The sequence below is a fragment of the Myodes glareolus genome, chromosome 7, assembly GCF_982192425.1.
Source record: "Myodes glareolus chromosome 7, mMyoGla1.1, whole genome shotgun sequence".
NCBI classification, from domain to species: Eukaryota; Metazoa; Chordata; class Mammalia; order Rodentia; family Cricetidae; genus Myodes; species Myodes glareolus.
The window spans coordinates 35,461,638-35,483,469 of record NC_142032.1 but is presented as its reverse complement, the minus strand read 5'-3'; the positions used below and the strand labels follow the sequence as shown (position 1 = coordinate 35,483,469).

The 21,832-nt window shown below is 44.6% G+C and overlaps 1 protein-coding gene across 8 annotated transcripts in view; it reads left to right on the top strand.

The window, feature by feature from the left end:
• Smarca2 (SWI/SNF related BAF chromatin remodeling complex subunit ATPase 2) overlaps positions 1-21,832 on the top strand; it is a 168,931-nt gene that overhangs the window by 40,930 nt on the left and 106,169 nt on the right. For all 8 annotated transcript variants that reach the window (XM_048438755.3, XM_048438749.3, XM_085693741.2 and 5 more), the window contains 7 exons: positions 1,239-1,365; positions 3,204-3,377; positions 4,751-4,924; positions 6,889-7,059; positions 16,864-16,917; positions 20,794-20,924; positions 21,139-21,196. In XM_048438755.3, coding sequence (XP_048294712.3) covers positions 1,239-1,365; positions 3,204-3,377; positions 4,751-4,924; positions 6,889-7,059; positions 16,864-16,917; positions 20,794-20,924; positions 21,139-21,196 — 889 coding nt within the window. The remainder of the gene's footprint in view (positions 1-1,238; positions 1,366-3,203; positions 3,378-4,750; positions 4,925-6,888; positions 7,060-16,863; positions 16,918-20,793; positions 20,925-21,138; positions 21,197-21,832) is intronic.

The window sequence follows — 21,832 nt, the reverse complement described above, 5'->3', positions numbered from 1 at the left end:
GTACTTTCTTCAGTTTCCTCATTAGTAATGTGGGGCCACTGCAGCATTTCTTTATGTGTGCCTCTGTGTGCCTGTGTGTGCGCGTGTATGCATGCATGTGTACGCGTGTGTGTTGAAAATTCAAAATTGTTCTTTACGTATTTACATGCACTTAGTACATTGAGTGAGTATTTAGTGGGTTAACTTATCACTAACTTTTATTATCATTTCTTTCTTTTCAATTCTGTTCTCAAACAGTTTCGTCCCAAAGCTGGGGGAGGAGTTTATTCTAAAACTAGATTTCAGTGATGTGGATTTATAAAAGTAAGGCTTGAAACCCGTTTATATGTGTCAGAGCCACAGCAGCCAGGGACCAAAGAGAGAGCTGCCTTTCATTCTCTAGTCTGCCTTCATTAGGAGGAAGTACTTGCAATTACATTTTTGATGGTGCCTAAAATGAGAACCCCCAGCATCCTTTTCAGGAAATGCTATTCACTGCTGCCCCTGATTTTTGCAGATGCCCAGTTTGCTGTCTTCTCTCAAACAAGCCCTGCCCAGAGGAAGTGGATGTGGTTGGCAGGGCTCTCTCGGAATGTCTCTAGCTGGCTCACTTCTGCGGCCTCGGCTTCTAGAGCTGCGCTTGCCACTCTGCTTTAGCTGCTATAGTCACTGTCACCTCAAAACAGAAGGAAGAACTGTGGCCGTGGCTTTGCATGCCATGGCAGGCTGGGATAGGGCGGCTAGCCAGACTGCCTCTGTGTTCTCTCTGTGTTGAGAGCAAGCAAGGACTTCTAATCCCCCTCCTGCATCCTCTCGATGTAGCATGAGGTTCCTTTCCAGGCCTTAGAAGCTACATAGAAGTTCAAAGTGTTGAGTAGTATGAAGTGTCTGCCTTCCAGAATTCAAAGGTGGCTTTTTTGGTTCACATTAGAAAATCCTGTTGGCACCTCAGAAAGATAGCTGAGCAGGTAAAGGCATCCCGGTATGCACGTGAGAACCGGCACTCAACAAGCGATCCCCTTCTGTCCATATGTGCACTGTAGCATGTGCACCATCATCCCCGACTCCCCATAACTAAGTGAATGTAAACTCTTTTTTTTTTCTTTAAAAAAAAAGAAAACCTAGTTGGAGGTCAGAAATCGGCTGTCAGTGTATGGAATACATGAACCTAAACCTAAAGCTGTTGTTGGTTATAGAAGAGGAAATCGCAATGTAGGTCTCCGCTTGCTCCCACCCTCCTCTGTATTTTCTCCTTCTAGACTTCAGGCTCGCATAGCACACAGGATACAAGAACTGGAAAGTCTGCCTGGCTCTTTGCCACCGGATTTACGAACCAAAGCAACGGTGGAACTGAAAGCGCTTCGGTTACTCAATTTCCAGCGTCAGGTAATACCTTTTCCCCGGTGAATCCGTGGTGTCGAAAATCAATGTCATTGTTCTGAAAGTGAGATCCATGAGCTTCCACGACTCTGCTCGATACCGTTTTGAAGCTCAGAACTTAGTAAAACAGCGTGTCTTCAGACCAACAGCTCCTAGCTGTAAGTCATGAGTAGGAACTACACTCTTCTTTCCCCCTTCTGTATATCGGAAGCATTTTTCCTCCTGTACTATAGTGTACAACATCAGTTATTGCATTTTGGTACTGTGGACGAAAACCGTGACAACAGACTGTGGAGAGCTGTGACTTGCCTTCACGGCTCCGAGGAAACGAACGAGGCGGTAGATGGATAGTGTTTCTGGCAAACCCAAATATGCAGAGCAAGCTGTGACCCCAGAAACAGAAAATACGATAGTCTCTTTCCTCTTTCCTAATCACAAGCCCATGTTTGTAGAAACACACACACACACACAAGCGCTGTTGTGTACCTTAATCATTCATCAAAACCTAACTCAGGGGCACTTGGCCACATCGGACCCACTCACACGCTGACTGATTAGTGAGTTGCCGTCTCCTAGAGCTCACTATTGAGATCTGCTATAATGATCTACTTTCTGATTTCTGAATCGGTAGGCATGTAGCGTCATGAAAGAGAACTTATTTTCCCTTGGCTGAGTTTTGTCCACGGGTGCCAGTCCCCACCCACAGGTTGCTTGTCTAAACCAAAGGGGACCAGGAGCGCCTTCTGTCAACCAGACGGGTTGCGCTAAAGTGTGGGGCATGCAGGATGAATTGTTCATGGGCGAGCATGAGCGGAAAGTGTTGAATTTGGTCTGTGGGAAGATCTGACTGAAGTCACAAGGCCTCCATCTCTGGACCGGAGTATACAGTTGACTTCCTGGGGTGGCATGTGCTGGAAGGTCATCTGGTATCTGGGTGCTGTTGGCTAGGGGTTTCAGAGAGCAGATTTCAGGTTAAATGTAAAAAGAAGAAGAAATCGAAGGGGCCATTACATCTTAGTCAGAGGAAACTTTATCACAGGAATGAATAAAGTGCCTGGCACAGATTTGTCAGATGCCTGATAGAGGCATGCGTTCTCAAGCATGAGATGTGACTTCCTGTCCTGCAGTCCGGGTGCTCCCTAGTTTTTGTTTGACATTACTAAAAAGTCTATTACCTGCAAAGTTTCCTGGGTAGATGCAGCCGACGCCAGGTTCAACTGCGCGATGATTGTAATGGGGACCTCCAAGTTCCCAGTGCCTACTGCATGTAATATGTAATGTAGTTCCATTGTTTATAATGAGAATCTAAAGCAAGTCCACTGATGCAGCATAAGGTTTAAATACTAAAGAACATCAGTACAGAGAGGGCAGAAACCCGCACTGGCATTTCCCATCATTTATTAGAAGTTAGGAATTTACGTTGTTGGAGTTTCTGCTGTTGCTTGGAACATGAATAGATGGGAACTCTTGTTCTTCTTGTAGAAGAGAATGATACTATGACAGTTAAAAAAAGACTAAGAGGTTTATCGGCTAAGTAACATCATTACTATAATTAAATGAGATGAATAACTTTATTTCTAACCCAGCGCAGCATCCTCATTTATTTTTTATTGTTACAGCACTAAAATTGTTTTTTGATGTGAATTATGAGGAAAGAGATTTATACTGTCTTTAAAATCACCATGTAGATTTGCACAATTTCAGTTCTTGCTTTTAGTAATAGCCAACTGTAACTGGATTGAGAAAAAATCATTAAGGCCCCTTTTTGTTTCTACTGAGTTGAGGTCAGGGTCCAGGACCTGGTCTCTGTCACGGGGATTCGCTAACTGCCCTTCTCCTGATAGCTGAGACAGGAGGTCGTGGCTTGCATGCGGAGGGATACCACCCTGGAGACGGCCCTCAACTCCAAAGCGTACAAGCGGAGCAAGCGCCAGACCCTGCGCGAGGCACGCATGACAGAGAAGCTGGAGAAGCAACAGAAGATCGAACAGGAGAGGAAACGCCGGCAGAAGCACCAGGTCCTTAGACCTTTGCATCCCCTTCCTATTCAGAGGTGGCCCATGGGGTCAGTGGTTAGGGTCAGGATGTTTGCCAAGTTGGGATGGAGGGGAGGGGAGGGGGCGGGTATCGGGGGCGTGTCATTGAACAGAAAGTTAACGTGGAGATTTTATAAGACAGAGACGTCATTTTAGAGATGGAAGAGGGCCCTGCTTTGCTTTGAGTTGTGATAAAACACTGACGAAACAACCTGGGGAGGAAAGGGGTTATTCGGCTGCAGGTTACAGTCCATCATTCAGGAAACTAAGGCAGGAACTGAAGGAGGGACCATGGAGGAACACTACTTACTGGCCCTCTCCCTCCTCCTTCTCCCTGTCCCTCCCTGCATATATGGCGGTGTGCCTTGTGCATGCCTTGTGCATGCCTGATACCCACAGAGGCCAGAAGGCAGCTTTGGATTCCCCTGGAGCTAGAATTACAGATGGTTTTGAACAACTGTGTGGGTGTCAGGAATCGAACCTGGACCCTCTAGAAGATAATCGAGTGCTCTTTATTGCTGAGCCATCTCTCCATCCCCCAGCAGGAGTTTATTTTTCTATAGTATTCTGGGCTCTTTGAAGGGCCCAGTTGGAAGATTCACAGGGGTGGGTCTTCAAGAGCATTCCTTTCTAGGGGCTTGGAAACATTGATGTAGGATTTGATTTTGTCTCATGATGGTCTTATTGTGCTTAATCTTGTGCCTAACTTAGTTTCCTTTTGAAGAAGAGAAAGGAAAGGAAAGAAAAAAAAACGAAAGATTTTAGTGTAAGTAGGGTACATATTTCCCCTCCATCTGAAAAGTGAGTTCAGATTGCATATGGCGATTTCAGCTTTGTAGAAACTTACTGTGCATCACATTCTAAATTTAAGTTGGAGCAGAAGAAATGTGATTTTCCCTGGAAATGCCCAGAACCCCCATGTTTATTTCAGGGAGATGGAACAATGGGTTGTAAATTTTTTCATTGACGTTTTATAGGTCATCCTTTGTCCTTGCTTTTTCCATTTCAGATGACCACACCCTTGAGGTGAAGGGGGCATCTCTTCCCTAGGTTTACAATATACAGATGAAGGAAGTCTTTCTTCCCACTAGCCCATAACTCAGTTAGTCTTTCCTTTTCCCATTTTTGAATGTCCACTCCCTGGACATTCAAAGGCAGCCATTCTTTCCTAGGCTTACAATCACACTAGCCCATAGCCCATAACCTGTGCTGCAGAGGCTCCGAGGAAGGCCTCCATCATCCATAGGTTATGTACTTTGATGATGTCAGTGCGTGCTCCAGCATCTTCAGTTGTGCAGACCCTTCCCTGCAAAGTAGACCAAAGCATCCCTTTCTCCCTCCTGTGAACCCTGTAGGAATACCTGAACAGTATTTTGCAGCATGCGAAAGATTTTAAGGAATATCATCGGTCTGTGGCTGGGAAGATCCAAAAGCTGTCCAAAGCAGTGGCGACTTGGCACGCTAACACCGAAAGGGAGCAAAAGAAGGAGACGGAGCGGATCGAGAAGGAGAGAATGCGGAGGCTGATGGTAAGGGCCCCTTGTGAGACTAGGAAAGTCCTTTTCTTGCATCTTTCTGCATTGAGAATGTGACAAAGGCATCAAGAGAATAAAGGGAAGTGGCTTGCTTCTCTCTCTCTCTCTCTCTTTCTCTCTCTCTCTCTCTCTCTCTCTCTCTCTCTCACACACACACACACACACACACACACTCATAGGTGTCTGAACTTCTGGAGGGTAGAATGAGAACTTTTTGTCTTTTCTACACAGTGCACCCAATCATCCAGAGTTGTCCTTGAGGAGCCATAGTTTTGTGCCCGGGGGTACCATCATCATCCACTTACACAGCTTCTCAGAGAAAGGCAAGAGCTGTGTTTTGCAGGAGTTTGGCAAACCCATCAGGAAGCATGGCAAATGCAGTCCTTTAAACATGCGATATTTTTTAGATGAACGGCTAAGATTTTGTTCTGAATGAATAGCTTACAAGGTTATATCTTTGAAGCCAAGATTCATATTCATTCTCCCCTCCTACTTGGCATTCATAGTTTTACTAATTATGTGTAATTATATAAATTTACTAAGTTATTCCCTTTTTTTTTGCGGCATCTCTGTTGTCCCAAAAGTTGTTTTACCTCTTTCCTTTCGCAGTTAGGTTTGAATGGCTCTGCCTGCAGTCACGGGCAGGTTTAGGTCATTGACCAGAGTGTTGGGTTTTACTGATCACTTGTGTCTGGAATTGGACAAAGCACACCATGGAATTTAGAAAAGTAACTAAGCTTTACAAGTAATCAGAGACCCAAAGCTCTGGGTGGGACAGGATTCCCGAGTGGGTCAGAATAATAAGCCTCATCTCATACATTCAGTTCTTGACGTTCTTAAGACACTGTCTCTCTTGCTGGGGTCCTAGTCGGTGTTTTATTTCTGTTAGTTTGGGAGATTCCTGACAGTAAACACCATATGAGGTGTTCTAGAGTCTCACCACCTTCCATCCCACTCTCCATTTCTGGGGTGGAGAATACTGTCAACAGTCTTTGCTCGAGTTAGGGAGACTATTGTGTAGTAAGCGGAGCAATCAACAGGCAAATTTGCCTGATTCAACCGAAGGAAAGCTGTATTAGAACTCCAGCAACATATTGGTTTGACACTAATGATTAAGCATTTGCAAATCATTAATTTTTGTAATTAAATGATGGAATATACAGATAATAGAGAAACTGAAGGTTTTTTTTTTAGCACTCTTTCTTCAAGTGAGATCAACCATAGCCAAAAGCAATTAGAGTTATAATAGCATTGGAGTTCGTGCTCATTCACGGGGCAGACAGCATCTAGACTGAAAAGCAATGAAGCCACTGTCGCTCTGCCACGTGCTGGAGTGACACCCTACAGCTGAGTCCCCGAGTTCTTCTGGGACAGAGCCACCTCTTAGAGATTGTACGGTGTTCTCTTTTTATTCAGGCGTCATAGAAAAGCATTTTGGAATGTTCTTTTGCTGGACCATCTAAAAGAGATTTCTCTCTAAGTGGCTCAGAGGACATCAAAAGTTTCCTTCCACTTGATCTCATCGTGTTATTTAGTGGGAGATGGAGGTGGAAATTATGGAGTTTGTTTTCTATCTCAGTAGAACCAGAGTTCGGGACCTAAATGGCTCGTCTCCTTCCACCTAGGCTTGTTAATTAGCACATTGGGTTTTGCATTAATTTTGAGCAGTTCAAGAAGCCCAGAACACAAAAGGGCTGACTTCAAAGTGTGTGATCACATCCCTCACACAGTGGGGTTCTGTGCGGTAATTTTGCTGCAGACTTTAGAGTCATGGGCCCAACGTGTTGCACGTCCCTCTACTTGCCAACTTGCAGACTTCACTGGTAGCTGGTGGAGTCTGGCTCATCCGGTTGGCCCTATGTATCCCCAGATTCAGGCTGTGAACAGTAGAGGGGAGTGTGAAGTGACCTGTGAGTGTCCATGCATCATGCTCTCGTCCTTCTCTCCTTCCTGAACAGGCCGAAGATGAAGAGGGGTACAGGAAACTCATTGACCAAAAGAAAGACAGACGCCTAGCGTACCTATTGCAGCAGACTGACGAGTATGTGGCCAATCTGACCAACCTGGTTTGGGAGCACAAGCAGGCCCAAGCTGCCAAAGAGAAGAAGAAGAGGAGGAGGAGGAAGAAGGTGAGCTCTTCTTCCTGACATGTGTAGCCAGAGATGTGGGTTCAAAGACTGGCTCTAGATGAGTATTGCTTTCTGATAAGAACCACTTCTAACTTCCGGAAGGTTTGGATTACTCACCTGCGGTAGTTGTGTAGATTAGTAGGGTGTAAAAGTAGATGATGTATTAGAGACAAGGGTATAAAAAGGTTATGGCCGTGGAGTCGTTCACAGTCTAGGCTGCTACCATTTAACATAGTGTAACATCTCAAATCAAGTATGCACAGTCGGGAGAAAAAAAGAATATAAGACACAAATGAGTATTGTATAGTTTTAATGCCAGTGTGGCAGGGACTTCTAAGTTAAGACAATGGAGTAAAGTTAAGAAGAAAATGCAATGCAGAGGCAGTAGGAAGCCAAGGGAAGGCACGTGAGAAACCTTTGGGATGCTCTGGACACTCACACATTTCAGTCTGTTCGGAAAGATGAAAATGATGGAAGTTTGAATTCGGTTCTTTTGTCCTGGTATCTCAATAAGGTAAGGATATTGACATCAGTTTTACTAGTTATAAAGACAAGGACAATCTCATGTTAAATATAGCCTAGTTGTCATCAGAGGTGACAGACAAAACTTAGTATTGTGTCTCAATTCAGTAAGTGGCTGAGTATGAGCCAGAAAAATCTAGATCTTCTTGGATGTTGAAGTGTTCAGTCAGCATCCCACAGATAGAGGGCTCAGCATCCTAAAAGAAGACTGTATCCTCTGTGTTGAACGTATGCAGACACTTCCCTGGCATTGTGTTTCGAACAACCTTACATGGCATTTAGGTTGCATGGGGTAGCATACGTCGTCACCAGACGATTAAAGTATGCAGGAGGATACAGTAAGTGACACGGGGACACTGACATTTGCCCAGGAAACTTGGCATCTTCAGATATCGGTCTCCACAGACTTAGGTCTCCTGGAACCATTGCCTGGTGGTTACTGAGGCACAAACAGCTGCGTTTCAATCTCACAATAACTTCTGTACACACATCAACAGAAACCGTTCATTAGAACTGTGAAAATGTGTGTATGTCTGTGTGTGGGGTAGCATTGAATCATTTACTCTCTACACTGAATAATTGAACAGAATGTTTTTCAAAAAAATAATTAATTTCACGGCTTCTGAATTCTCATACCTGTTTCATAATTAAGGAGGAGGAATAAATGATTGAGGCGGCCCCTTCCTGTACCTGATTCCCTTCATCTGCGATAGCTCACCTTATTGTGAAGTGGGGGAACGGGTGGCTCGCTGCTTGGATCTAGACGTACCACTGAGGAGTACCTCATTCTCCTGTCAGGGTAGCCTTATAGACGTCGCAGAACTTTCAGAGCCGGTGAAAGGGCACAGAGGCAAGCAGATACAGTGCTGGAACATCCTGTAAGCAGACCCCATTCAAGGACGGTTCCAGTTTTTCCTGCTCTGCAGAGGTTGTCGCTGTTAGTGTTTGTAGCATGGAAGTTCTTTATAGTTCCTTGTGATTAAAAACTAATGGCCCAGATTTGAGCTTCTCGTTTATAATTAATAGATTCCTGCTGTGGAGTTAGATAGTCCCATTACCACAGGCAAAGAAAGAAATGATTGAGTGGCCACAGTTAGACCGATATGTTTGCATTGTGCTGTGCAGAGTGTGGTTCTGTAGCAGGTTCCTCGGTTCTGGTTATTCTAGCAGGGCCTATGGATGGGTGGCTGTGCTTCCTTGCAAATAGTCCTTCCTATCTTATGCTTTTGTTTATCAGCTTTTAGATAGGAGCCGGGGGAGTATGTTAGAGGAAAAAAGAAGTGTTGCAGCCACTAATTAAGCTTGTTCCCCCAAATTAATATCTTTACCTGTGACGATATGAAAAACTGGAAGTCAAATTGGAGGGAAGGCCAATTTACCTGGCAAAGAAATAACAGATACCAAGTCAGCAGCTGTCCACTGAGAGCTCTGGGCATCTCCTGGTATTGGTCCCACTTGATCGCTGTGAAGGATGTTTATTTCCAGCCGCCTTCTGTGTGCTTTCAGGATGTCAGGATGACCGGCACCTGTGTGCCCTTTGCCTTTAGCAGGACTAAGGAGGAGGCAGGGCTCTGTTACCTTCCTAGACTGTCTCCCAGCAGAAGTGGGATGGATAATGGTAAAAGAAAGGGAGGAAAGGGAGGGGAATCATGGGAAGAAACAGGCTCTTCCTAGTCCTTCCTGGACTGTTTCCTCCCCCTGGAAAGGTTTAAGACTGCTCAGAGTAAAGTCAATAGTTCCAGATGTTTCTTTATTGGACAACAAAGGAAGGGGTTGCTTTTAAAAGCTGTTTATTTGAACCCTTAGTGTTATCTGGAGTTCTCCCCTCGGCAGAGTGAATGATTGAGAGTCATCTGCTCCAGCTTCTCTGTGGTGGTGGGAACATCAGTGCTTCGGCTGTAGACTGTGTCCCCAGGGTCTCCCTACTGTAAGGTGCAGGCTGTGCTCCCAGAATCCCCCCACTGTAAGGTGCAGGCTGTGCTCCCAGAATCTCCTCACTGTAAGGTGCGGGCTGTGCTCCCAGCGTCTCCCCCACTGTAAGGTGCAGGCTGTGCCCCCAGTGTCTCCCTGGCTTAAGATCATATGCTGTCCCTGTTTATGATCGTGAAAATTAAACAAGGCATCAGTACACTTTTTATTTCGAGAAAGCCTGCAGCACTCAGTGAAGTCATAGCCGTAGCCCAGAGCTGGTTGCTGTAAAGATGCTGGCAACGAAGGTACTGAGATCGAAAAGGAGCATGGCCGGCCTTGAAGTCTGATTGGATAAGGATTACTTTCTACTTCCAGTGTTAAACTAGTATCTAATTGGGTTTTTCCTTTATCCTCTCAATTTTAATCGCCCAGCATAACAGATCCTTGGCTGTTCTTGGAGGATTCGTTCTTCAGTTGCTGCTCATGAATAATAGGGTTAGCTCCCTGTAGCACGTCTTGACCTTGTTAATTCAATTCTCTTCCCCATTTGGTGCATTTCTATGAAGTGTCTGTTTATAAATTACTTAGAATCTTCTCATTCTCAGCCTTGCCTTTCTTTATTGGCCTTGGAATCGAAGAGAAAAAAAAGTCAATTCCTTGTCTATACCTAAGGGTCAGAGGAGAAATACATTTTCAAATATTGAGCTTGTGTGTTATGTGAAAGCAAGCTCGGCATTTCGGGGTGAATGCTGCCGTGAGCATTCTGCATGGCCTTGAGGGTTCTGCTTCACCAAGGTGGTCATAGATACACCTCAGGTAGCTACCAGGAAGCAAGAGAAAAAAGGGTGGGATTAGATAAAACCACCAAGCTTATACAAACAGGGTTGTGCATGGACCCACCTTTCACATCACGCTAGCACGTAGCCTCTAAAATTCAGAGCTGCATAAGAAAGTGTTTGCATACTAATTTGCTATTAGTCCCTTGCAGGGTATATCATTAAAAGTGTATTAGAGAGTGCTCCTGTCTCTTACCCTTCAAAAGGGTCCCCTTTAGTCTGATTTCTGTTGCCGTGACCAAAAGCACCTTAGAGGAGGGAAGGGTTATTTCTGCTGACACAGCCAGATGACATTCCACTACTCAAAGCTATAGAAGACTACTGCTCATTGGCTCGCACTCTGCTAGCTTTCTTATACAGACAGCCCTGTCCCACCTTCTAAGGGATGGTACCACCTAGAGTGGGCTGGGCCTCCCCACATCAATCAAGAAAGTCTCTCTCATTGACATGGCCACAAACTGAGCTGGACAGTCCCTCAGCTGAGTCTCCCTTTCTCCCAGCCTACTCTAAGTTGTATCAAGTAGACAATAAAAGCTAAGCAGGACAAGGGCACAGAAATACTTCCCCCGCCCCAACTCTGTTGCAAGGCTTATGTAGCAACTTCTCTAACGCTTTTGGAGCCCTTGCTGGCACACAGCACTGCTCAGCAAATCTCGGTTGCTACACCAAGCAGTCTTGTGACAAATGGATGGAAGGAGGTTGAGATACACGTGGTCTTTCCATATGTTTTGTTTGTTTTGCTATTGAAAACCAAGTCCTGGTCTGGGGAGATGGTTCAGCAGTTCAGCAGGTTAAGGGACTTGTCACCAAGCCTGGTACTGACTTGCTTGATACATGGTGGAAGCAGGAAACTGATTCCTGCATTGTCCCTCTGGCCTCCATGTATGTGCTTGACGTGTGTGTGTGTGTGTGTGTGTGTGTGTGTGTGTGTGCACGTGCGCGCACACACACACACACACATACACACTTACACACACACACACACGATTTTGTTTAATATAGTAAATTAAAAAATAAAGACTATTTTAACCTGCATATTTTGGTTGGATAAATAAATTGCTCACTTACTTTTCTGTTTATTTATTTTTTAACGACAAGGTCACACATAGCCCAGGCTGGCCTTGAACTTGTTACATAACCAAGGGTGACCTTGACCTCTACTGCTTAAGTGCTAGGATTGGTGACAGGGACCAGCTCGGCCAGCTGATTCTGTTTCTTTTTCTAATGGAGGATCGGTTGTATATAAGTAGAGGATGTCTTGTAGGACAGTGACAGATACTTTGGCTACTGGGGCCTGTAGAAAGGGCACGAAGATTTGTTATTTTGACAGATTCTGCTGGTCACAAGGCTCAGCAGCAGCTCCTTCAGAGGGGATTTTCTGATTTGCATGACCTCTGCTGGATGATCATAAAGTATTTCTCATCCTGCCTGGGGCACAGCTTTTGCATAAGCTGTGGTTGGGAGCTCTTGCCAGAGGCACCCCCACCGAGTGCTCTGTTCAGTTGTCTTGCTTCAGCGTCTAGAACTATTTGATGCCTAGCAAAAATTCAATATAAAGTTCTCCCTTCAACCTCTTCCACGAGGGGTATGCTAGTGGACATAACATCCTTGTTGGATGTCTTTGATGTGTCTTGAAAACCCGTGGTATTGATGGACATGTGCTGTAGCCAGACATGGACACCACTGCCAGGTAGTGCTTTTCTTCATGGGTTTGCCTTGTTTTGTTCTATTGTTACGAACACACAGAACATTAGCTTTCCGTTATGGTGGTCCTCATACAGCATTTGGTTTTGTTTCTTCCTGGTCCCCCGCTGTTCTCCTATCACCCTTCTCTTCCTTGTACCCTCCCACTCATTGTAGAGCTTCCTTTTTGAATGGGGGAACGGGATTTTTAGAGACATTGTTTTCTCGTGTAGCTTTGGAGCCTGTCCTGGAACTCTATGCTCTGTAGACCAGGCTGGCTTCAAACTCACAGAGATCTGCCTGTCTCTGCCTCCTGAGTGCTGGGATTAAAGGTGTGCACCACCACCGCCCTGCTTCCTTTCTGTTTTATGTGACTTACGTTCCTTTACACTCTGTATTCTGTCCTCGGTGCCCTCGGGTCTCTTCTCTCAGTCTGTGTAAGTTTCATAGCCTAGACTTACTTTCATACCCAGATTTACGTTATCTGTTTTTACATTAGAAGAGAGGATCTAGTATGAGAAAAAACATGGCAAATTTCATCTTGCTGAGTGACCTCAATATAATCAATTTTCAAAATCCTTTTATTTGTTCTTCTTCCCCATACCCACCTCCCATCCACTCTTACAAGTACAGCTCAAGACTGCTGTACATTGAAGGGGAGACCTTTCTTGACATGGTACATTATTCAGTACAGTGATTGGAAATGCGATTTTTAACCGTTTTCGATATTAAACACAACCATCAAAGCCTGCTGGTATGATTGTCAGCGAAACAGAATAATGTCGTTGAGACGTTTGCTGCAAATTCAAGTTACTCTCAGCCTTTTCCGATTGTTTTATCTCCACTCTTTCCCCAAAGATTCTGTAGTTGATTGCAGCTTTTCCTTCCAGGACCCCATAGGTGGATCAAAGCAGTGTAGTCAGTGCTGCCCGTGTGGGTGTAAGGACTGTTTGGGGAGCAGTGAGCACACTGTTGACGTGATCCCATTCATCTGGCCAGTTCAGTGTCAAAAATGGGTGAAACCAGTTTGAACCCGAGTCCTGTTCAACTGGCTTGACCAATTACCTAAGTCAAATGTTCAAATTGGTTTTCTCTGCACGACGCCACACAGACAGTGTGCAAATGCCTGCTAATTTGATATTCCCAAGCGTTTTTTTATTGCCTGAGCACCTGTCTTGGGGCTCAGAGGCCCACTTAGATGACAGGAAAAATAAACCAAGTGGTTCCAGAAAAGCAGAACGAGCCTTTAAGGTGCCCTCACGTTTAGATGCTGCTCCTGCACACTGTGGGCGATACCTGCTGGGGGAGAAAATGGCTTCTTTCATGATTTGACTGTAAGACAGCTGCCATGAAGCTGTCTGCAGCCTCCGTGTTGTCTTCTAAACAGACTGCCCCACTGAAGTCTGTCTTCTTGAGTTCAGCTGACAAGGATTTTCCTATTTCTGGACATCCTTCCTCCAGTAGCCCTACTGTCCGTTTTACACGCCCCCAGAATGGAAGGCGCATTCCCGCTCTGTTTGTGGACATCCTAAAGTGGAGAGTGTAAATTGACATCGGCCTTGGCAATTGTGAGCCCGAATCTGTTTGAGTCTTAGCAATTTTTGGTAATGAGTAATCTTTAGTTGGGAGTAATTTGCATCACACATCTCCCCTGACATGAGTAGGTTAATTATACATCCATCCCCACATAAGCATAATTAGTTTGCAGCGTTTTGTTAGATAAGAAGAAGCCGCTACAGGGCTCCTTTGGTCTTGACTAATGAATGGACTGCAGTGGTTTAGTTTGATTTGTTTGTGTGTTTGTTTCTTTTGGGGGGGGGGAGGGTGTTTTGAGACAGGTTTTCTCTGTGTGGCCTTAACTGTCCTGGAACTCACTTTGTAGACCAGTCTGCCCTCAGACTCAGTGTCCCTGTGCCCGGGTCTACCTCTGCCGCCTGTCCCTGCTGGGATTAAAGGCGTGTGCCTCCACTGCCCGCCTAGTTGGGTTTTTTGTTTTAATCAGCGGGGTAAGTGTAGGCACCCGGTGGTAGTAGTAGAGCATGTGTTTGTGATTCCATGACACAGACAACTGCATGAGAACCTTTCTCAGGCAGTGGGAACACTGTCACTTCTGACCCATTTGCACCCAGCTGTCTCCCCTGGGGCCCGGAGACTGTCCAAAGTCAGTTCCAATGGAAGTGAACGTCACAGTCTCTCGTGTCCATTCGTGAAAAGGGGAAGGAATTTCGGGTTCGTTTTCTGTGTTGACATTAAAACATGAGTTTGGTGTGAGAACATGGATTTCTGATAGCGTGCCAACTAGACATCAGAAGCCCAGAGCATGATGGGAGGGACTGGCGTCTCTCTATATAGAGCAGACTGCCACCTGGCTTCCAAGTCTCATAATCATGTGGCAGGATTGGGTCCAAGGACAGGGAGGGAGGGACACAGGAGCCTAGGTCAATGGTGATTCATGTGTGTGTTTTTAACCATTTTATGACTTGGAGAATATTTTGGCTCCCGATGATGATAAACCCTGACAACACTTTTATTGTTTGGTCAATACTCATTTAGTAATTCTTAAGTTCTGGACACCCTTGTGGGTATGAGTCCTCCTTGAACCAACAGAAGTGGCTGACCTCGTAGCCTTAGGAGGCAGTTTGCAGACAGTGCCATAGCCAGTCCTAATGATAGGCATAACAATAGCTCCTGAGCTCCTGTTCATGATCCTGAACTGTGGCTTTGGCATGTACCATTTGAGCTCTGGAATGAGCAGGCTCAAACAGTGGTCCTTTCCTACTGCAGAAACTAAGGCAAAGAGAAGCTTGTTTGCTGTAGGTTCCACCGCTAAGGTCTCCGGTGCAGTCAGAGCTGTGATTGACATGCAACTCATCTAACCCCAGAACTGAGGGCGGCCGGACTCCTAATAGCTCTTTGCTTCTTGCTGCCTAATGGTATTGAAAATAGATTAGTTTGGGGGACTTTAAGTAATGAAAGGGTCTGATCGTGAGGCAGTTTTTAGATAACGCTCTGGCTAGCTCATAGTATATTCATAAGAGAGTATGCTGTAGAATAGTTTTGATTCCATTCGTTTATGGCGCTCCGAGCTTTTTAATGTGCTATTCACTGAAATGGTGATCCAGTTCCACTCACTAGCTATTTCAAATTGGCTTTTTCATTGTCTCATTTGATTTTCTTTGTTGGCCAAATTTGTAGCTTATTTCTGGTTTCTATGGAAAGAATGGTGGGATTAATTGACTTTCTCTCATTAATTAAAACCATCTCTGGAGCATAGTGCTGGAGAATTCCGAAAATGGAACCTTTAGTGTCTGGTACTGGCTGGCTTCTCTTCTGAACACAAGGTTTCTGCCCTTGTTGGAGTGCCTCAGCAGGCTAGGTGGGAACCCATGCGCGTGATTCCGGGTATCAGTCCTCTGAGCTTGCACATACTTTCTCCTCTAGTCAGCAAGACAGAAGAGACAAGTCTCCAACAGGTCTAAGTGTAGGAGCCTTTATCTTTCTAATCTTTGGTCGAAACTCCATTGTTTATACTTAATCACTACCCCTTGCTGTCTCTGTGTGTGTGTGTGTGTGTGTGTGTGAGAGAGAGAGAGAGAGAGAGAGAGAGAGAGAGGGAGGGAGATGTGTATGGTAGGGACACAAAGAGTGTTATTTCGTAAGAAAATTATAGATTACATTGGAAATAACTTTAAAAAGTCATAGGTTTGTGAGACTTCTTCAGTGTGGAAAAATCATTTTCAGTGAAGTTGCTTTAAGAGACTAATTATTTTTGGGAGGGTGTTGGGAGGAGGGGCGTAAATGGAAACTTTTTATAATTTAATAAAATTACTTTCAAAAAAAAAGAGACTAATTATTTTTATAGAAGATAAAAGTATTAATAGAATGAATGTCTGAAGTAAGCTAAGGAGAGTTAATTTTGATTCTGTATTAGTGTGTATATTTTTCAATTAACTAAAAGAGTTCTAGAAAGCTTGTTTCCCTAAGTATCTTAGCAAAGGAAATGACTGGAACTTTTCTCTCCCATATTTTATTACAAAGAATTAGTATAGTTTTTTTTAGTAATAACCTTAAAGTAGAGATTCTGAATATAAAATATTTTACCTGTCAGGTGTCGTAAATGGAAGACATTTTTCACCATTTTGTATATATTGCATATGGGACTTGGTTCTGTGTATAATCTGACATCATACTAATTTCTCATTTGCTTGTCTTTGAGGCGCATAGAGGTTAACGGACTACGACACTGGAGTGTTTAAGCAATGGTAGACGATGGAATTTTTCATGAGAACACAGTAGACACACATCAATTTCCCCACATACACACTGTGGAAATACTATATATTATCAAAGCCAATTAGGTAGAACAGAAACCACCCGGGAACTCACAGAATTTTGTTTTGTTTGTATTTTTATGACTGAGGAGCGGTTCAGAGCTTATTGTTGATGGACATTTTTAGAATGCCGTTCTTCATTGCTGATGAAAACTTGCTCAGGGAATAGGAAAGTCGAACTAATTATGTCAGGATTTGTCTTCGGTGCCAAACACGGGAAACTGTTTCTGATGCCGCCTTCTTGATGGTGCTGTGCCTTGGGCTCTGTGGGTCTCTAAAGATGCGATCCACAGATCTCTAGTAGGCTGGCCTTGAATCACATCTGGCTTTAAATGACTCTACACGTTGCTACTATGCTGCGTATTTTGTCTCAGCAAAGAGAAACAAAAATGAAAGACATTTGCATTGTGCTTCTTGAGAGGAAGGCACAGGGCAATGAGATAGTTAGATGTGGGAGTTGCTGGGAATTCCTGTCCTGTGTTCTTGATGGATACATAACACTTGACATTATTGTTTTGCAGAAGGCCGAAGAGAATGCAGAGGGAGGGGAGTCGGCCCTGGGACCAGATGGAGAGGTAAGGGAAGTGGCACCCACTGGCTCTTACGTTCTGCTAGAGGAGTCAATCATAACCTGTGGTACCATTCTTTGTGTACATTAATCTGGGCCCCTCATTTTTATAACAAAAGTTATATTTATGTGTATGTGAGTATTTGTGTGTGTGTCTGCATGTTTTCCCATTGTTGTTGTTGTTGTTGGGGGCGAGTGTCCATAGAGGCCAGAAGAGGGTTCTGTTCCCTGGATCTGAAGTTATAGGCATTTATGAGCCTCTGGATGCCTAAAACCAAACTTGGGCCTTTCGCAAGAACAGCAAGTACTCTGAACTGCTGAGCCATCTCTTGAGTCCCTTAGTTAATCCTTTTTTTAAAAAGTAAAAATGGTCCATTTGTGCCTGGGGAGATGGCACTTACTGTGCAAGCGTGAGAACAAGTTAGAAGACATCAACCCATGTAAAGACGCATGTGTTAGCATGTGTATGTAACCCCAGTGTTCTTACAGTGAGGTGGGAGGCAAAGGTAGAGGAACCCCCTGCACCTTGGGGACCAGCTAGCCTGAAATTCTGAGTGACAAACAACATGAGACCTTTTCTCAAGCAAGGTGAAAGACAATGTCTGACATGCAGGAGTGTCTTCTGTCCTCTACACATATGCCTACAGTCACACACATGAAGGAGCACATGCCTGTGTATATATATATACACACACACACACACAGGGAGAGGGAAACTGAGAGAGATTAAAAGTATCTTCCTTCAAACCACAGACCATTAACGTAGTAGACAATTAGAAATAACACTGTCTCAAGATTCCTGATCAACTGATAGTTTCTTGTATACCATTCTGCATGGCAGATAAACATAGATCGTGACCACGTAGAAGGTATGAGAGGGTAAAGCAATTCGGTGGTTACATTGGGCAAGTAAATAATACAGAAGCATAAAATACAGCTCAGTTTCCCTAGTTTATTACTAATTTGGAATCATAAAAATCCATAAGCCAAGCAGTTCACATTGTGGATTTTCTTGAGGTATTTCTATAGGCTTATAATAGAGATTGCATGTGGAGCAGGCCAGGCATTGGCCTTCATTGTATATTCTAGAATTTCTGATATTCCACTGAGCTCTGAGGGATCTGTCCAGTGACACAACGGAGAGGTGCCAATCCAGAGAGTTTGTTTTAACCAACCTTTACTTGTGGACTCTGAGAAGCCTGCTTAAAGTATCGGGTGATGGGAGGATTGCCTGTTTCATTCTAGAATCGCTGGGTACATGGGTTCCATGTGTGTTCCCACGGCCAGATGCAGGAAGAAAGGTAAAACTAGTGATATGCAGAAACCTCTTAGAACTGGGTATTGGGCTAGCTGCTCTACACCAGCACAGGGAAGGAAGAGCTCAGGTAAAGGTTAGTGTGTAAGAAACTGTAGACAGGATGCTACGGGGTGGGGGGGGGGGGAGACACGCTGCATTATCAGAGCACTTAGAAGCAACAGCTGCTTATAGGACCCCAGGCTTCTCTGACAAGGCTGCACATCACCGGCAGTTTCCAGGCACCCAGGGTAACTGAAGACCGTCTTGTCCTCTCATCCCTAACCTCGTGTGGAAATTGTCTTCTGATCTCGGGCCTGCGACATGGGTCTGTCTTTAGACGCTGATTTTTATCATGTGTGAGTTCCGTTTGCAGAACTTTGCAAAGGGGAGCGCCTTGCTCAGTTTGTTCGGAAAGAATGTTCTTCCTTTGCTTCTGGGCCTATTCTGTGATTTTGCCAGGGTTCTAATTCCACCCACAGTTATTTCCAATTTTCTCTGAGGTGTGACATTAACAATAAAACACGCTGTATTATAATAGCCCACAGTAACAAGATACGGTTTTTCCCAGGGAAACGGGACGAATGCTGGATTTCCCTTTTCCCTCTCGAGTGTGTAGATGACCTTTTACATTAATGAGGAAGACCCGTATTGCTGTGCCCAGCGCTGCTACCGAGAACTATTGCTTTAGCCAGCGTAGGAGTGAGGAAAACTGGCAGGCCGGGGCAAGCCTTTTCTTTTAAAGTTATCTTTGTGAATGGTCACTAGTATTTGTTCTGCTGCTGCTGGTGCTTTGTTGAGGGAGTAGGCGGAGAGAAGTACAGGGGATTGAGGTTCTTTGGGGTTATTTCTCTAAGATGCAGAAAGTAACACCAACCCACTGTTTTTCCTTATCATTTCTTTGCTTAATTAGAAAAAATTATATGACAATCCTAATTACACCGCTAGTGTTGCATGTATCTATCTGACCACAAAACTAATTAAGAGTAATTTAGGGAAAATTCTTTGAAGTAGTGAAATGCCTACACCATCCATTTGACTACTCTTCGGGAAATAGACAGTGGAATGCACACACAAATGAAGCGTTTCCAAATGTCTTACCCAGGGCCCTGCTCCTAGAAGTCGGTCACCCTACAATTAAGAGCAGCCATTTGCATAGGACTGCTCCATTTCCAGCCCCTTTCAGACAGACTTTTCCCAGGGCACATCATCTATAACCTTGGTGGCTTCATGTAACTCCTGATTTCTGAGAGAGCCATTTTACATTGCAGTGTCTGCTAAGGAACTTCTTCTTTGTCTTGGCCAGTTCTTCATGCTTCAGATAGGAAGGGGTTTTTGTTGTTTGTTTGTTTGTTTGTCTGTTTACCATACACACAATTCCAGTGGTCTAATTAGACCCCATTCTGGTGGGTTGATCTCAGATAAAGCACGCTGTTTTGTAGTAGATAGCACGGGCTACACTTTGTTCTCTCCAAACCACAACTTACAGGAATTGTTCTCTGGGGAGTATTAGGTGAAGGTCTCGGGAACGATTAGTTCTAAATGACCCGAATCAGCCTTGCTTGCCTGAAATAAGAATGGAATTTGTTCCAGGGCAAGTATCCCTCGTCCTAAAAGCTTGCAGCCAGAAGTGTCTCAGATTGTGCCTTTGGAGCCTGGACTTTGGAGTACTGACATACATATGAGTTACCTTGGGGATAGGACCTAGGTCTTAGCATACACTGCATTAATATTTCATATACACCTTATTTTTCTTTTGACATAGGTTTTAAGGCATAGTCTAAAGGTGGCTTTATGTATCATGTTAGTGTGCTTGTGTTTTAACTAACTGTGGATGGTCCTTCCCATGGTACCATTATAGAATTTTCTTCTTGCGCCATCATATCCATGATCAGAAAGTTTCAAATTTTGCGTTTGGAGCTAGGAGCTAGAAGTGTTCAGTGTATAACAGGATAAAGGCTACCTGGAGAATCTGCCTTAGGGCTCTAACCTAATTTTATATTTTCCTATACAGCTGGTCCGGTAAAGACATGGCTGCTATTTTGGGGCAGGCAGGAGCTCGGCACAGTCAATGTCCTCTACTGGCATTGCTGCCACCTTATTGGCAGTTTTCCTGCACCCCAGCTTCCTTGAACTTCTGTGTCTTCTAACTTAGAGTCTTGTCAAGTACAGCCCGTTAGAAAATCTGAGCCTTGGTACTCATACCTTAGGTGCCAGTGTGTTGAGATTTTCTGTCGACGGTCAAATTCACATGCTAGACAAGTGCTGTACTATGGAGCCACAGCCAAAGCCCCAGATCTTTTTGATACAGGGTCTCAGTGTGTATCCTAGGCTGGTGTTTAACTTGTGACCCTTTGACCTCAGCCTCCAGGGTGCTAGTATCCAGGCATGCGCCATCACATCTACTTCTTCAGGGTTGTTAGTGAGTGGTGATCTTTCTCTGCTCGTTAAGACACATTGGGTGTGGAAGTGTTGAAACACGAAAAACGTTTCAGATCCTGGACAACCAAGAGCCCGAGAAGTAACCAGCACAGGCCCGAGAGCTGCCTATCATCTCAGGCTGACTTGATTTCTTTTTGCTCTTTCTAGCCGATGGACGAAAGCAGCCAAATGAGTGACCTGCCTGTCAAAGTGACACACACGGAAACTGGCAAGGTCCTCTTTGGACCCGAAGCACCCAAAGCAAGTCAGCTGGATGCCTGGCTGGAGATGAATCCTGGGTATGGTGCAGAAACAGTTCCTGGGATTCTCGGGGCTTCTTGGACGATGGGTGGGTGTGGCACCAAACGGAACCTGTGCGGTCTTTGCTGAGAGATGGTGTAGAAGTGTTGCATCTGCGTTGGTTATTTGTAAGCAGGATATCGCGGTTACGTCGCGAATGCCTGTGTTTATTACTCAGAGATCAGCTCCCTCCTCTCCTCTGCTTGCCCTTAGTTATGAAGTTGCTCCCCGGTCTGACAGTGAAGAGAGTGACTCCGATTATGAGGAAGAGGTACGTGGACATCTGTCTCTCTTTGGGGTTTGCTGGCCTGAAAGTTAACGGAGGAAAAAGTGTCTCCTCGTGAATGTGGGCTCAGTCCCGAAGCCTCCAGCCCCTTCCTCCTGGGTTTGTTTTCAGGTTATGCCTGGGTCTAAGCACCTGGATAGGCTCTGGTGGAGTGTGCCTAGTGACTGTAGTATCTCTTGAGGTTCCCTGGCTGGTGAGGCATCTTGAAGAACCCTAAATTTGTTTGAAACCAAAGAGACAAGCTATGGTTAGACTAGAGATGGTGTAAAGGTCTTTCGGGGAGAATTTTGAAGATGGATTGATTTGGGAAAGGCAGTTCCTTATCCCCAAGTGGTCTGTGAGCACTAAATGCTCGAGAACTTCTGAAGTCTTCCAAACCTTGGAGTTCATTAGAAGTTATGAGTCTGGGGCCTGAATTAAAAAAAAAAGGCAACACGGGCAAGCATAAAGACTTTAATGTACGTCTGGACTTTTCTTTAAACATGACTCTTAATTTTAAATCCTTGGATATGCTGGTTTCTCAAAAGGAAATATTTTTTTCTGTTTCTTGAAAGGAATACTTAATGTGTTTAGAACATAAAATGAGAATCTTAAGTACTTTCACTAGAGAACAAGAATTAG